General features: G+C 38.2%; 2 protein-coding genes across 2 annotated transcripts; both read right to left on the bottom strand.

Moving 5' to 3' along the window:
* Positions 1 to 3,669: 3,669 nt before the first annotated feature.
* LOC135263423 (ras-related protein Rab-25-like) lies at positions 3,670 to 10,651 on the bottom strand. The gene is made up of 5 exons (XM_064351421.1): positions 9,828 to 10,651; positions 6,624 to 6,819; positions 5,975 to 6,168; positions 5,708 to 5,788; positions 3,670 to 4,577 (listed from the first exon to the last, which is right to left on the bottom strand). Exons 1-5 carry the CDS (start codon positions 9,862 to 9,864, stop codon positions 4,459 to 4,461), a joined length of 627 nt encoding a protein of 208 aa, XP_064207491.1. The 5' UTR covers positions 9,865 to 10,651; the 3' UTR covers positions 3,670 to 4,458.
* A 142-nt stretch (positions 10,652 to 10,793) lies between these two features.
* Positions 10,794 to 14,804, bottom strand: lamtor2 (late endosomal/lysosomal adaptor, MAPK and MTOR activator 2). The gene is made up of 4 exons (XM_064351432.1): positions 14,586 to 14,804; positions 13,926 to 14,088; positions 13,187 to 13,276; positions 10,794 to 11,709 (listed from the first exon to the last, which is right to left on the bottom strand). The coding sequence occupies exons 1-4, from the start codon at positions 14,651 to 14,653 to the stop codon at positions 11,653 to 11,655; spliced, it is 378 nt and encodes a 125-aa protein (XP_064207502.1). The 5' UTR covers positions 14,654 to 14,804; the 3' UTR covers positions 10,794 to 11,652.
* Between the last annotated feature and the right edge of the window lie 1,377 nt (positions 14,805 to 16,181).

Here is a 16,181-nt window from a genome sequence, read left to right as displayed (position 1 = left end):
GTTTGGGCTAGGCCCCTTATTCTAGATGATTCTGTGCTTCTGTGAACTCAACTGGCCTGCACAGAGCCCTGACGCCAACCCCATCCAGCACTTTTGGGACCAATTGGAAAAACTGTGAGCCTAATCAGTGCCCAACCTCACTAATTCCTTTCTGGCTGAATGGAAGCAAGTCACTGCAGCAATGATCCAACATCTAGTATAATGCCTTCCCAGAAGAGTGGAGGCTGTTATAGCAGCAAAGGGTGGACCAACTCCATATTAATGCCCTTCATTTTGGATGAGATGGATGTCAGGTGTCCACATTGACTGACTAATAAGGTCATAGGTTCAAATCCTGACTACTGCCATTGTGGCCTTGTGCAAAGAGTTTAGAACATTGGGTGAAATATTTAATATGTAAGATATAAGCTTTGCAAGTCATCATGGATAGGAGTGTCTGATAAACAAATAAATAATGTAGGATAATGAGAGTGAAACAGCCTCCTTCATTACATTAGTGATCCTCAGCAAGTAGATCCAAGTGGTCAAGGCTCTTCTTAAGAGTGTACCAGCACATCCCCTGAGTAAAATCATTGCACACTTTGTCAGTCATTGGGAAAGACCGGATGGCCTCCAGCATCAGAGTTAGTGTTATATATCGTGTCAGTTATCAAATCAATATGAAAAAGATAAATAAATAATAAAATAAACTGCAAGCACAGGTCACTATGGTAGGAGCAGAAGACATATTGAATGATACATATTTGAATGATAACTTGAATTATAAATCAGTTCCATTTTTGTCTTAAAAAGGGGGGCTTTGGGTTGGCGCAGAATTGGTGTTGTCAGCATGAGTAAGTTCAAAGAGGAATTTGAACTCCATCTCAAAGAAAATAAATATGCCGCCATCTAGTGGTTACATATAAAATGTGTTAGCAAAACTACCAACTAGACTTAAAAGGATAGTTCACTTACTGGAGTTTGTTATTCATTGTATCAGTTTTACAGTATAAATATATTTTTGCCCAAATATTTTTGTTTGTGATGAAGGATGTTTTAGGAATTTACAGAAGTTCCTGAATACCGGCCAGCCTAACAATGGCTGGTGTAGGGTCATTCATGGTTTAAATTTTATTTATTTTATAGTGTTTATTCACAATTAAAAACATAAATATCAATTTTTATATTTGTGCCAGCAGTGCCAGGTTGCATGTGCTGCGACAAATAGTTTCAACTGAAAATAGACTAATTTTTAAAGAATATAATCGGGTAATATACACATACATAACTTTTGGAGGAATAATATCACTGTTCAAGTAGCTTTGGAGTTATATTAAGTACATTTTCTTGCTTTAAACCACACATTCGCCAGTGCCCCTATGCCAGCCATTGCAAAGCCAGCAGGTCATCATAAACATCCGTCAGTATCTACAATATCCTTCATTGCATACAAAAACTGGCTGGGCCAATCAAAAACAAGCACTACAGGGCCAACCGTTCAGATTCCTGAATTATTTTTAAAAAATAACATCAAAACTCCTGAATGAATAAAAAGACAGTTGGGAAATATAGACAAAAATAAAAATTCTGATGATATGCTAATAAACTGAGACTGTGTACTATGTAATGCATTCAGCATACACTTTTGAAATTCCAGTTTGTATAAAGATTAGCCACAGTTATAACTGCAAATCACTCTTTAGCACAATTATTTTGGTCTTACTGAAGGTTATTTTTTTTTACATTTCTGTCAGCATAAAGCATACCAATATGCAAGTCAAAATGTTTGATTAATCTCCATAGTTTCTGCGAAACCTCTTGTGCAGTGGTTTCAAGTAATAAATCCCTTTCTAGATTTTTAAAAATGGTATTTCAGTTTTAGTGTATATTTTCAAATTAACCCATATAATTTTAATGTACAATGAAGGGCATACTAAGGTTTCTGACAACCAGCCGCCTGTGACCACACACACCTTTTCAGTTGACATTGCCCCCTTGTGGTGTAGTGTGCACTTTTGCATTTGGCCTGGCATAATGAAGATATAACTATGTGGTTCTGTACTCCCATTGGTCTAGCACTTTATTTCCCCTTTTTTGTCCTTGATGATAAAACATGCCAGCAAAACATATTCTGTATTGTTTGAAAGGAAGGAGAAGGGGAAAATGCTGTTGTAGAGTCATTGATAAAGTGATTGCCTTGAGTTACACAGGTCCAAAAAAAAAAAAAAATATATATATATATATATATATATATATATATATGAGACTTTATACAAGATAGAAGTGTAACAAAGTTGTTAAGGGAATGGACAAGTGACTAGGCTGTTCTCGTCAACAAATAACTAAAGTGATTTGATTTAGGGCAGTAGCCATGGATGTACATGGACAATATGTAAAATAAGATTTCATATAGCTAAAGGGTGCTTACTAATTATATGCTACAAGTAAGTGGTAAGGGGATGAAAAAAATCATTTGGGTGCATACTGTGAAAGACTAATGATATAAGGGAATGTCAATGACTGAGAAGAGTTCTTTTGTACCTGGCTTTTGTATCATATATTAGTAGCCTTCTTTTTACCAGATGCAGCCCACTTAACAGTAATCACTAACACTTGGCTGCTGGCGCTCCAAGCATTTGGAAACAAAATGGCTGTCTGCTTGTAAACTGAGACTGAATGACTGCCTCTTTGCAGACATCTGTGGACACACTGATGCAAGGCGTCATGCAAAAGCGACTGCAGAAGAGACAAAGCACTTAGCCTCTGGTCAGCTCAGCCAAATACGCTTGGGGAAAAGAAAGGCTTGCTTGTCTGTAAATGAAAGCTTTGCTGCTGTGAAAACGTAAATGGACACAAAGTGTACCTCTCACTCTATATGATAAAACAGTGATGGTGGATGGTTTGATAGTTTATCGATTGCCACAGGCACAGGCCTGAACTTATAATTTCATTTCACACGTTTGATGGGTGCCTTTTAGTTTGTCAGACACTACCTGCACGTGCACACACAAAATGTAAGGCTTTCCAGTTTGACCATACATGTCTGTGTTTCAGATGTGCCGTTAGCTAAGAAACAGAGCAGAAGACAGTCATTGTGCAAGCTTTAAGGCTGCAATATGGCAGGGGGAGGGGGGAATGCTATTCTACATTCACATTAGAGGGAAAGGGGGAAAACAGATGCAGTCGATGGGAAATTCTAATGTATTCATTCACTACAAAATGTAAGTGTTGGATATGGCTAGTTCAGGTTACAGGCCCATACATCGAAAGAAAATATAGATAAATGTTAATTGAAATAAGTATTTCAGTTCTATATGAAAAAGATGAGTATGATTCCAAGTACATGTGTGTGCTACTGACAGCAGTTAAAAGACACAAAATGAAAGGTTTTAAATCTTGTATAAGCAATGAATTCTATGTGAGAGAAAAAATTATGATTGTGCCCATGAATGATGTAAACCCCTCTAAATTCTCAGGAGTTTGAATGAAGTAGCCCCTTCCAGATAGTGCTTGGGGTCAATTTACACTGTGGTTTCAACTCAGCTCAGAGCAGACAGTGTGGCACCTACAGTATCCTCAGATACTCATCTGTAATAAGAATCTAATGTCTACTGTTTTTCTCATCTGTACACACATAGCTTACCCAGCTAGCTACATCCTAAAATGTTGAATAAACATTATGAATCAGTGTTTTACAACCTACCAATTTTATTTAATCAAATTTCCAGTACGAATAGTTGAACACCACAGAGAGGTTTCATAGCTCGAATATGTCAGCTCCTTGGAGGAAAATGAAATTTCAACAAATGTTTTTCTTGTACATAATGATAAATAATCATAATTATCATAATTATCATCAACAGCAGTGAAATATCACTTAAAGTAAATGTCATGTACACTTCATGGTGAATGAGAAGTTAAAATAGAAATTATGTAGCGGGATGTACAGTAATACAATGTAAAAAAACATACTTTGATTTCGCATTTGATATATCTTTATAATTACATATAACAACCCTCTTCATATATGGAAATTTCAAAGAATCATATGAGTATAAACAATACAAAGATCTGGATTTCTCTCATCAGTTAGCCAATATTTGGCAATATTTTTCTATTTATGAATGAAATATTTTGGCTTTAAAAAAAATTTTCCAAAAAAAAAAAAAAAGAAAAATTCTGTTTCCTACTTACAAAAACATATGTACAATTTTTCAATTGAACAACAAGGACAGTTTTTTGTCTGTTGGGTCACTATACATTTTAACTAATCAAAATCAAAATCAACAATCCTCGCAGTCCACACATTTCCCCATTCTGTTATCTCTCAGAACAGAACATTTCTTGGCAAGTGTCACACCCTCATTTTGCACAAATATTACACAGCCTGGTCCCTTTAATGGACACGATAAAAATGGGGGTACTGTGTCCCAGCATCCCCTTCTCTAAGCCCACCCTCTGAATTGTCCTTCAGAGGCTTCAGCAGCAGGCCCTTTTCTCCTCCTGGTTTACTCGAGGCACGGGAGCCTGGGGGGACAGGGCCCCAGCGCTGAAGGACCCACGCGTTACCTGTTTGCCGCTCACCCTCTTGTGGATCTCTGGGTAAACAGATCAATAATAAGGCAATAAGAGTTAGTACAGCAACACTGGAATTGCAGTGAGAGCTTAGCAACAGCAAACTACCTGGTAGACCACGGAAGACTACTGTAGTGGATGGGAGATGAATACACATTTTCAACAGTCAATCAGATCAAGAGCACTCTCCAGGATGTAGGCACAGATATGTCAAAGACTACCATAAAGAGAAGACTATGCACCAGCATAACATCAGTGGGTTCACTGCAAGATATAAACCACTGGAAAACCTCAAGAACAAAATGGCCAGGTCAGAGTTTGCTAAAATGTGCATGAAGATGGATGCAGTACTAGCCAGGCAGAGCATCACCAAGGAAGATACCTAGCATCTGTGATGCCCAAGCGTTGCAGATGTCAGCCAGACATTGAATGCAAAGGATTTGCAATCAAGTACTAAATATAACTATTTATTTCAGATTGAGCACATTTATCCAATTACTTTTGCCCCTAAAATCGGGGAACAATATATATATATATATATATATAAAATAAGGGCTGTAATTCCTACACAGATCATACAATATGGATGTGAACACCATCAACTTAAAGCTGAGCGCAGTCTGTACTTTAAGACAAAAAATTCTGTCACTGTCCCAGTGTTGCATTTAACTGCATATATTCCAATGAATTACAGACAACCAATCATTAGACAAACAAACGCGTGACATTACCTAAATTGAATAGGAGGAAAGCATGCTTTGTGCCTAATTATGTACTGTCAAGTTCTATTACGTATTATCAAGTTGTCTTTGTGCTTTTTATTGCAGGATGAGGGGTAGAGGGTCCTGCCACTGTACTCCACAGGAACAAGCTAACCTGGAACTAGGGCAAATTGATGGCAATAATCTCAGTAAAAAGGAAAGAATCCATCACACATAATTAGCCTTAAAAGTATTATCAATAAAAGATAATCATATAGAGATGCATATATTCTTTTGGCACAGCCAGTACTATGTCACAGTGGCATTTCTCTAAGGAAAAACTGAGGATATTATATGATTAAGAAGTGAAAAACAATGTGTAAATCAATAAAACTGGAAAACATAATAAAAACAAAAGGGATGGGAAATGAATTTTAAAAATGGCAGATTACCTGCAAGGACGCTATTGAAAGCAGCCTCAACGTTTGTGGATTCCAAAGCTGAGGTCTCCATGAATAACAAACTCTTCTTCTCTGTATTGGAAAAGGGAGAATCTGATGGATGACATCTCACAATGTTCACTAGCCACAATCATATACATTTTACATATAGTATACTTCACACACATGCATATTTTTCTATACAAATATACATATGATGTACATGCTTGTCATCAGGGATGAATCACACATATGGCACTGTAAGTCACAGAAGGGCACCTGCAAATTCCTTCGCCTCTGTTACAGGCACAGATCGCAGTGATGTCAGGTCGCTCTTGTTGCCCACTAACATGACAACAATGTTGGGGTCCGCATGGTCGTAGAGCTCCTTCAGCCAGCCCTCCACGCTCTCATATGTTAGCTGCTTGGCAATGTCGTAGACCAGCAGTGCACCCACTGCACCTCTGTAATACCTGGAGGTAGATATCAAGAGACATTACAATTTAAATGAGGGCATAGAGTCATTAGAGGAACAGTACTCTTGCACTCATGCACCATCCTCTTAGCAAATGAGACATCCTCAAAGTTCAAATAAAACCTGAAAAGTAGATGCAAGTGGCTGAAACATATTTTGAGTAATATTACTGAGCAGTATTCTCTGGAATTGAACCTATGACTCTCTGGTGTCTGGTGCCGTGGGTGCCAACACTACCCTTCTTCACACTTACTCTGCCACACAATGTGATAGGCTTGTGCCTTATTTTTTTCATACTGTTTGCAATACACATAATGATAAAGATGCTAGGGCTTGTATGTCTGTTTATGTTACTGGCCACAGAAGAAGGTAACATGTCGTCCCCATCGGAATCAGCATATAAGACACTAAATGAAAGCAGCATTGAATTTGATCGTAAATAGAGGCACTTACGCTGAGGTGATGGCCCGATACCGCTCCAGCCCGGCGGTGTCCCAGATCTGGGCCTTGATTGTGGCGGAATCCAGCTGCACCGTGCGCGTGCTGAACTCCACGCCGATGGTAGTGCGGCTGTCGTGGTTGAACTCATTCTTGGTGAAGCGAGACAGCAGGTTGCTCTTGCCCACCCCAGATTCTCCAATCAGGACCACTAAAAGATGAGAGATGAGAGGAACCAATGTAAAATAGCTGAAATTGTGTCCATGGATAGCTGGTGTGGACTTTAAGTGATTTTGGATTCACAACTTAATCCAGTGGTTTATGAGAATGACTGTGTCATAACTGTTACACGAGGGATAAGTTGGAAGGAAAATGGCTCACATAGTGAAAGATATGTCCTCAAATAGGGTGAAAACTGAGCCAGTGACTCATAATGGTGAAGACATTGAAATGACATAGCTGAAATTGGGACCATCGACGTTGTGATGCTTAACTTGCTTAAATTGTTCAAAATCTCACAATAAAGTAATGGATTTATACAAACATTTCTCAGTCATGGTTATGAGACAATATTGTAAAATACTTGCTCATCTTCATCAAGCTATTCTGACTGTTTTATTTTTGATGTCTTGTTGTTCTATATCCTGCTATCATCTTGAAATGGATGAAAATCCGTAGCATTAGCATGCATGTTCATTATAGATCACCACAAGAAAAAAAAGATATTTCTCTGTCATTGTTATTTTTGAAGTTTTTCAAAATAGACATTTCATTTGAAGCATCATTTAAAATGATGATAACATACATTAAAATTCCTCTTCAAAGTATAGATTATTAGTTTGAGATGGTATAAAATGGGTAATGATGCGTGGTGAAATGTTTTTTTCAATGCTGGGGCCTATCATTGGAATGGGCTGATTTTCAATCATTCATACAATAACATAAATAGCATAAAGATTTGTTAATGTTAAGGGCATAAAGATTTGTTAATGTTATAAGGAATAAGAGAAGTATAATTTCTACTACATTCTGAAGGAAGGAAATTAAACAGAAACCTCATTATGTCCTGCTATGGACAGGCAACTTTGGTCATGTTAAAGATTTCAAGTCATTAATTACTGGTTCTAAGAGACAATGACTATGGCAAACAGGATGGGAAGGTGGGTGGAGGCAGTAGGTATAAAAGAATTGTAAAGAAACCACACCTTCTGGTTTCTACAACATATCTATGACCAAACAGAATCCTGACCTCCAGTCTCATCCAGTGGCACACCAGAAAGGCATTGCTGACTCTGCGCTCTGAACAGTATGGCCATTTCTATTTCTAGGAAATCTATGCGAGCATGTATAACACACAACTTACACAACATGACAATATGGTCCTGTGCACCGGAAATGGTGTGACCATCTATCAGTTTCATCCTGATGGCATTTCCTGCAGGAACTATGCTAAAACCAGTGCTGTTGCCTTAAATTCTATGTCAAAATTGTTGTACACATTGATTCAAACCACAAATTCCTCTAAGTTCAAGTTGACTCAGGATATGAAATTTATCACTGAAATGATGCTGTGTTCCAATTCACATTTAAAAATCCCGCATCATCATTTTACAAACAGATTGTGTTAAAGCCCCCTGTATCATTTATGAGGTTGAAAAAGTAAAGGAAGAAATTTGATTGGCTTTTTAATGCATGTGGGTGTATCATTCACTCAATTCGATGTCTATATTGCATTTTGGGCTTTATTTAGATTAAAAACTTTACTAGACTTTACTAGACAGATTCTAAAAATTGATAGCCTTCCATTCATTGGAAACTGCAATGTTCATTATCACATTAACAGTGGATTCTAAGATTTAGGATATTGTGTATATGGAGCAGTCAATAGCATGTATTTACAGAGCAAATGAGCCACCAAATGAAGCAACTTTTGTACTGAAAAATATTAGACATAATAATGTAGTTTCCCATGGTTAATGTAGAGTTTAGGGGAAATATGTGTAATTGTGTAATATACACAAATTTGTGTAATATACAAATTTGTAAATTTCTGATTTGTGAAGCAATAGAAAATTTGACCACAAAAGCACTATCCCCCCCCCCCCCCTTTGTGCAATGAGCACAAGGATCTCCATCGTAAACAGGATAAGGGTTATGCAGCATGCTGTATCATATAAAAGCTCATAGATTTGTCTTGAGAATGTGTCTTGCATCAAGCTTATTTCAAGACCCAATAGTGTACTCTTCTTTAAATCTGCTCTTTGTGATATTGTTAATTTGATTTATATATGATAGACATACAGTACATGAGGTTGCTGTGCTATTAATCTTCTGTGATGCTGTGTGGAATATAGATGCAAACATATTTTGGAGCAACTGGAAGTAAATTGGTGTAACGCTTTCTAGCAGACCTGACTAAAGTTCCCAAACCAACTCATGCTACAATTATAGAGAACAAATGAAAGATATACAGAACAGTGTGTACATGAACAGTTAAAGACAAACAAGTTAACCCCACCTTTATCCTTGGGGCAAATTTAGCTGAGCATTCCTGTTCTTTTAAGAAATCGCTGTAGCGTATTATTTATTCGTTGCACTGACTTGTAGTTTGGCCTCATTTCCATATGACCGAATGGGAATGGCAGAAACGCACCTGTGACGCATCCAAGTAAATCCATTAACCTGGCTAGATACAATGCACGGCAGACTGTGACATGCAAAAACAATTAGACATTTGGCTTCCAATATTTTCCTCCTGATCACCTGTAAGCACTATCAATCCAGAAAAACAAACATGTGGCTGGGTGACACACCTGACACTTTGTGTAACAGAACAATGAAATGTGTTGTGAATATTTTAGTTGATAAGGAAAAACATCACACAGAAATGGGAAGCTCTGCTTTACATTTGTCGGCATTAATTCCTTAATCTTATGTTCTTAAACAAGTTTCTTGTCATTGACATCATCAAGTCTTAGAGGGAGGGTTGGTGACACTACAGGATATCAGATGCCTACAGCTATCAGTACACACAAATAATCCTTGACATGTAATCTGATAACAGAAGCAATGTAAAAGAACAGCATACCCAAAGCATTGATTTTGGGGTTCAATTGTGGGGCAAACACACCAAAAGGCAGTTTTAAGAACCCTACAAGCATGTATGTATCAGGACTCAAAACCATATGTCTACTTGTGATAAGTTTTAAATCTACTCACCTTTAAAGACAAAGTTATAAGTGTCTTCTAATGGCATGTTGAGCCCATTCAATGGTTCTTGTCAGCCGTCAGTCAAAAGTCTGAGAACAGCCTCTCAGGCTGGATTCAACCCAAAGAAACAACAGAATACCACAAATCACTTTCGCCTTCCCAAAATCTCCAGACCTCACTAACACTACAGCTACTACTAAAAGCTAGCTCAGTGTCCTCACTTTCTGGGAGCAAGCGCTTGTATATGAGCTAGCCCTACTGTAAAGTCAGGCAGTTCAGCTGACAAAAGAGATGCAGGTTGAGGGGTGTGTCTCAGAGCGAGGCAGAGGCAGGTTGAACAGGTAAAACTACAGGTTTACAGGTGCAGCACAGTCAGAGGAAATGCTCCTCCGCTCTCAACTTCCTTGCTCCTGCCAGATCCAATGGCATCCATCTCTGTGTAACGAACCCTCCCCTTTTCTTACACAGCGGTTGAGTGCCATCCTAGATCATGCTCTTCCCCAGACAAGTAACTCTTATTCAAAACCAAATATTAAAACGTCATTCTGACAACACCCCTGTAGTTTCAATCCGTAACTCAATAGAGGTCACCTCAGTTTATTTCCACGATGACACTGCAGTAGCAGTATCTCACAGAGCTAATTCCCTTTTCCTTGAGTAAATATTGTCTTTAGGATTCGGTAGGTGTCACAAGCCAACTTCAGTTAAACACCCTGTACTACTGAATTTTAACAATATTCCTCCTGCTGGCTCCATGTTGCTTCAGATATAAAAGTCATACAATTTTTAATGAGTTCCAGGATGGCATTTTAAAGTATACTTTAACTGTGTGTTTAAAAAGAAGGGAATGCACTTTACTTTTTCCCCCCCACAACCTACAGCAGCCTATGTTAGTTGTATGGAAAAAAAAATGGTTACCTTCCAAAATTTCAGTGGCAATACCAGAGCAAATGCAAGAGTCTAGTGAGCAAATGGTTTGTTACCAAGAAAATGTTTTAATTGCAGAACTCTAAATATAACAGCATTACATTCACACTTAATTTCAAAGTTAATGTTCACAGCTGGTATGATGATCCTCCAGTAAGCTGTGAGCTCTACTTAAACTGTACAAATGAAAAGGGGGGTACTGCTGTCAGTCAGCATTTCTGTCTCCGAATAAAGGATGGGCAAAACCAGGATGTCTGCAGGTTTGGCTGGTTTTCCCTTCTTTCCTCATTGTTTCATTGAGGCTGTTATTCAGACTGACAATAACTCTGAAGCCAGAAGGACTTCACCCTTTGAGAAATTTAATTGTCCACACCTGCCTTCAAATGTACAGCCATCAATAGTCAGCCAAGCAGGTTTATAATTAGCAAGAGGGGGGAGTTCATAGTTTTCCTCTTGTTCCAGCACCAATTAGATTAGTAGATTCTTTACTGCTGGGTTAATAGAATCTCAACAGAAAAAACGTAGCATTCATTAGCGGCCAGATCAAGAAGCAAATAAAATGAAAAGCAAAGACACTGATATTACAGGAACTAAGAAAAGCTTTAAGGGTTTCGCATTTTCCAGCAATCTGCATGATAAAAGCCTGAAGTTGCGATGTTCCTCAATTTCTGATCTTCTCTGAGGATTAGAGCATTTGACACATGAGCACAACAGGACATATCCAGCGCACGGTCAAAGTTGTAAGTCATATTCAGTAGAAAATGCTCCAGGAGTGGCTTAAAAACACCAAGACAGTCAGTCCCTTGGGAAGAGTGTTTAATAGTCCATGAAACTGCTCCAACTTGATTTTCTCTACCATATTCAGCGAGAAAATCCCACTGTCAATGCTGCAGAAAAAGACCTTCTACTATGAAGCAGCCACTTGTGTTAGGGGTTCCTCCAAGTACTGTACAAGGGCTTCAGCCTGGAAAAACAAAACAGAGTATCACTCTCAGAAACGCTTCAGCCTTCAGGATGCAATACATATCTGTCCTTAACTCTGACTTTTTGACTTTAACTTTGACCCTTTAAAAGCAAACATTTGCTTTTTTAATTTTATTCCTTCTTTCACAAACAGTTTGGAGTTTTCACTAGAAAAAATAAGATTCGCTTTCAAAAGGTAAGTAAAACTGTATGGACACATTTTGACATTTACCATACAAGAAAGCAAAAGGTAATCCTTGTTCTATTAAATGGTTAATATATTACCATTTTTTGTTCAAAATTCTATGTATGTAATTCAACGCTAATATGTTAGAGAATATCCAGAATTCCTGAAAGAAAAAAAAAAAAAAAAACTAAAACCCCATTATTCAGGAATTCAGCCCCCACTATAGCAGTGCTCAATACTGGGATTTAATACTAGGTCTATACAAAATGTGTGTACTGGGGACCAGTAATGAAATGCAGCCTTCAAGTCTTGGTACAAACTGTATTCAAGTCTGAACTTGGGTCATTCAAGGACATTCACTTTATTCTTTCTAAACAATTACAGCGTGCCAGAGTTGCAGTTTTGTGGTTGGTTGCAACTATCAATTGCAAATGTTCATTATGTCCCAGTATTAAATGCTTAGCATTCCATAACATGAAACAGCCACCACCAGAACTAGGAATAATTTTTGAATTGAGATCAGGAAAATAAAATTCTGATTTAGGTTAATCTGAATGTTACCTTTTGTAATGTCTCCACAGCATTGTGTACTTGTTGCAAGCTCAATTCAATCTAAGACTTCACTATAAGAGGCCTCTTTCTTTGTGCAAGGACTGGGGTATTACTGGTACAGTATATGAATAGACTCCAATCTCAAGTATTTAAGTGCAAATTTCACAAAGCCACTGTGGGCCTTACAGCAGCATCCAAGAGATCAAACTACAATTTATGTTTCTGGATTTGAAGCCAACATCTGGCACGCAATTACTTAATCAGAGCAATTATTTATGTGATTAGATGACTCTATGTATTGATGTGAACACTGATATGTTGACCGTTGTGCACTGTTCCTCTTAAATAAATCAATCAATCGATAAAAATGATCTGACATTTTAGCAAAACAATTTTGCTAGGCTAATGAATGACAGCTGAAGACTGTTGTTGTGTAAGCAGTAAATTTGCCTTACAAGAATGCAGCTACACACCCCCTCCTATTTACATAATACCAGCATTCCAAACGTTAGTTTGACGCTGATTGTGTTGGTTCAGAATATAAAGCTTTACCTGACAGTTTAATAAGTGCAAATTCATTAAACAAAAAAGTGTAATTTTCCAGTAGCAGAAGACAGTTATAACAAACACTATCTCTGACAGTTTGGTATTCAAATATATATGCTTTAAAACATTTACAGACAGCAACATTAATCAATCCAGTTTTATGATTAATACCATTCATATAATTACTGCCCACCTTGGCTTTCAGCATACCAAAGCCCACTGTCTCCTTTGCATACATGCACAGCAGCAGGTTAGCAACACGTGTGATTGCTACTCGGCCCTCCTGTAATAAAAACAAGGGTGCAAAGAAATTCATATTGCACAACTTACAGCTCTTAAAGTCAAAACATGACTCCTCTTGATTTTTTTAACTTTACTACTGAACGTCTACATTTTCACAGGATTTCTTTACACAGCTGGGTATTTACTGAAGAAATATAGTATAATATTAAGTTGAAGAATATTTCTATAGTGTTTAATAGTCATTGTGTTAAAGTAGCATATGATACAAATATACTTGTAACACAAAATAAAGTAAAAGATTTAAAAAATAGGTTAAAAACAACGTACAAGGCCATAAAACAGGCAAAATATCAAATGAGACAGAACATAAAAGTGAAAAAGAATAAACAGTATGACATATAGGCTACTGATAAAATTACTCGGGTGAGCCTACACACATCACTTCCTTTTGACTACACTTTTTAGTATAGTTTTTTAATAGTTTTTGTTATAGGCTGAGATGCGTTCCAAGGCTTATACCGTCGCGTTACTCTTCTGCCCTTATTGCACAGCTTACAGACCGTCATTTAGAGTTTGAAGAATGCCAGTCTTCAAGGAGACGAGAGTTGCACTAGACTGAAAGTAACGACAAGCATTGCGGTTCTGTATTGCGGCATGCAATTAAATCGAAGCACCATTCTCTGTCTCACCATACAATCCATCAGGATAAACTTGAGTTTGTCCTCATTGAAGGCTTGATGTCCATTCTTGTCATAGGCCGCCCATATATTACTAGCGATTGCGGCTGTGACGCGAGCATCTGTGTCCCCATAACCAGAGTAGGCCAGGAGAGAACCTTCGTTATTTAACAACCTGTAGCATAGGGAAAAAAATATGCAACGTTACCCTGCCTATTAAAAGCCATACTCGGGATACACATCATCGTTAAGACGTCTCATCATAATTTTTAGGGCCTCCAAACCAGACACACAATGATGTATGATAGCATGCACTCGAAAATACAGTCCATCAATACAGGATCTTTCCAGATCCGATACAGGATCTGTCAAGATCACCGAGTTGATCGTGAGACAGACAGCTCCTTGTCAAGTATTAGAATTGGGGTTTCATATAGCTAACTTATGCCACGCATTCCCAAAGACACAAACAGCTGAACATAGCCCATAAACTAATATATAGGCTGACAGACCGTTAAATGCCGTAACTACCTGACTTAGTTATTAATTTCGTTATGTCACAGGACCGCGACCCCAGCGTTTGCTAACTAGCAAATACAACAGCGGTAAGATCAGAAATGAGCTAACTTCAGCTACCGTTAGCTAGCTACCGAGGAATTATTTTCTACTTACAGCGTGCTCTGAACTCCGCTTGTGTTCGCCTGGCTGAGAACTTGAGTCAAAGCTTTCGGTCGCAACATGACTGATTTATTAATTGGTTTTCAATAAACTATAAATAAAGGGTATTATCACAACGTTGAAAGAATTCTGTCTTTTTCGTGAAGCATCAAAGTGTCAGCTGATTCTGAAATGCATTTCCTGTTGCGGAAAGTGTAGAGCATTGTGGGAATTAGAGTACAGTCAGTACCTGCGCTTTAACTGTTTCCTGCCTTAAAGTTACAGTCTCGAAGATTTCTGTTTCGTTCTCTTTGGCGGTACCAATGGCGAGAAGCGGTAATTGCAGGTGTGTTTTTGGACCTCACTTCCCATAGATCCAACCGGATCCAACCAGTGTCGCCTGTGTGACGTCAGTCAGTTGGCACCTGGGCAACGGCAACTATAACACTTATTTACTGAATAAAAAATGGTTGTTATAAAAGTAACGTAATGTACATACTCATTCATTGTCTAACATTAGGCCAACTTAAGCTGTCTTTACACTGCCGCGCTGGGTTAAAATGCAGTAGCAGTAGTGATGATCAATTTCCACAGACGTTCTTTATCCACCTTTTGCCTGGTATGAACATCTTTACACTGCAGAGAAGAATTTGCGGGATTCGCTGTGGCTCGTGCAATTGTGTATCTCGTGCACAATAAACAGTCTCGTGAATGATTGTTATGTGATGTTTTTGAAACTGCCTTGCAAAATGTTACCCCTGGTGTTTCTGGTTTTGCTAGCTAAACTGTTCGAGAATAAAACTGAGCTGGGTGTTAAATTAGCAATCAGAACAAGAATTTAGTTTTCTCCGGCTTGACATCTTTACACAGCAATCAGACCCGGCTCTGCTCCACCTATACCCAGGGGTTAATGCTCTGTGTAAAGACGGCTTTATTCCGATCATTACAGTATATTGATGAACTTGATGACAATGTAAATAACAGTAACGTTAAGTCCAGTTCAGATCAATGATTCGCAACGAGACGAAACGGTTTTAGAATGTTGCAGAGAAAATTGCAGCGGTGTGAACTGGTTAGTTGCAGAGTGTCTGAAGCCGTTGCCTGGGGTCTCAAAAGACCCACTTTGTCAAATCGCCAAGTGCAGTTTTAGAACGTTTACAATCAGAAGTCTTGGAACTGTGCAAGTTGCATCGGTCTCGTTACGAATCATTGATCTGAACTGACCTTTAGTTAGCTACATTGCAACAAGGTAGCATTGCATTCGAGAGACGTTTTGCGAGGTCGGTACCGGTCGGTAGCGTTAGCTAGCGTTTTTTCTAATTGTTAGCTGGCATTAGATTGTGTTTATTACATTAGCTAGCTAGCTAGCTAACGCAACGTTACCTGATATGAGAGATGGCTAGTGTGCCTAACTTTGTCTAAACTAATATTGCCTTTCTTGACATGGTCCGGTAGCTAGCGTTAGCTGTGCAAATAGCTAGGCTAAGTAATTTAGTAACGTTACATTGTCATCAGATGTAATACGAAATCTACATCAACAAATAATATGGCCTCTCATGTTACACAAAAACGTTTTAGTGTTCCATAATCCCCCCCTTTCCTCTGTTATTG

The sequence above is a fragment of the Anguilla rostrata genome, chromosome 1 (assembly GCF_018555375.3).
Source record: "Anguilla rostrata isolate EN2019 chromosome 1, ASM1855537v3, whole genome shotgun sequence".
Taxonomy (NCBI): domain Eukaryota; kingdom Metazoa; phylum Chordata; class Actinopteri; order Anguilliformes; family Anguillidae; genus Anguilla; species Anguilla rostrata.
Note: the sequence above shows the minus strand (reverse complement) of the source record. Positions and strands in the feature narration are given on the sequence as shown.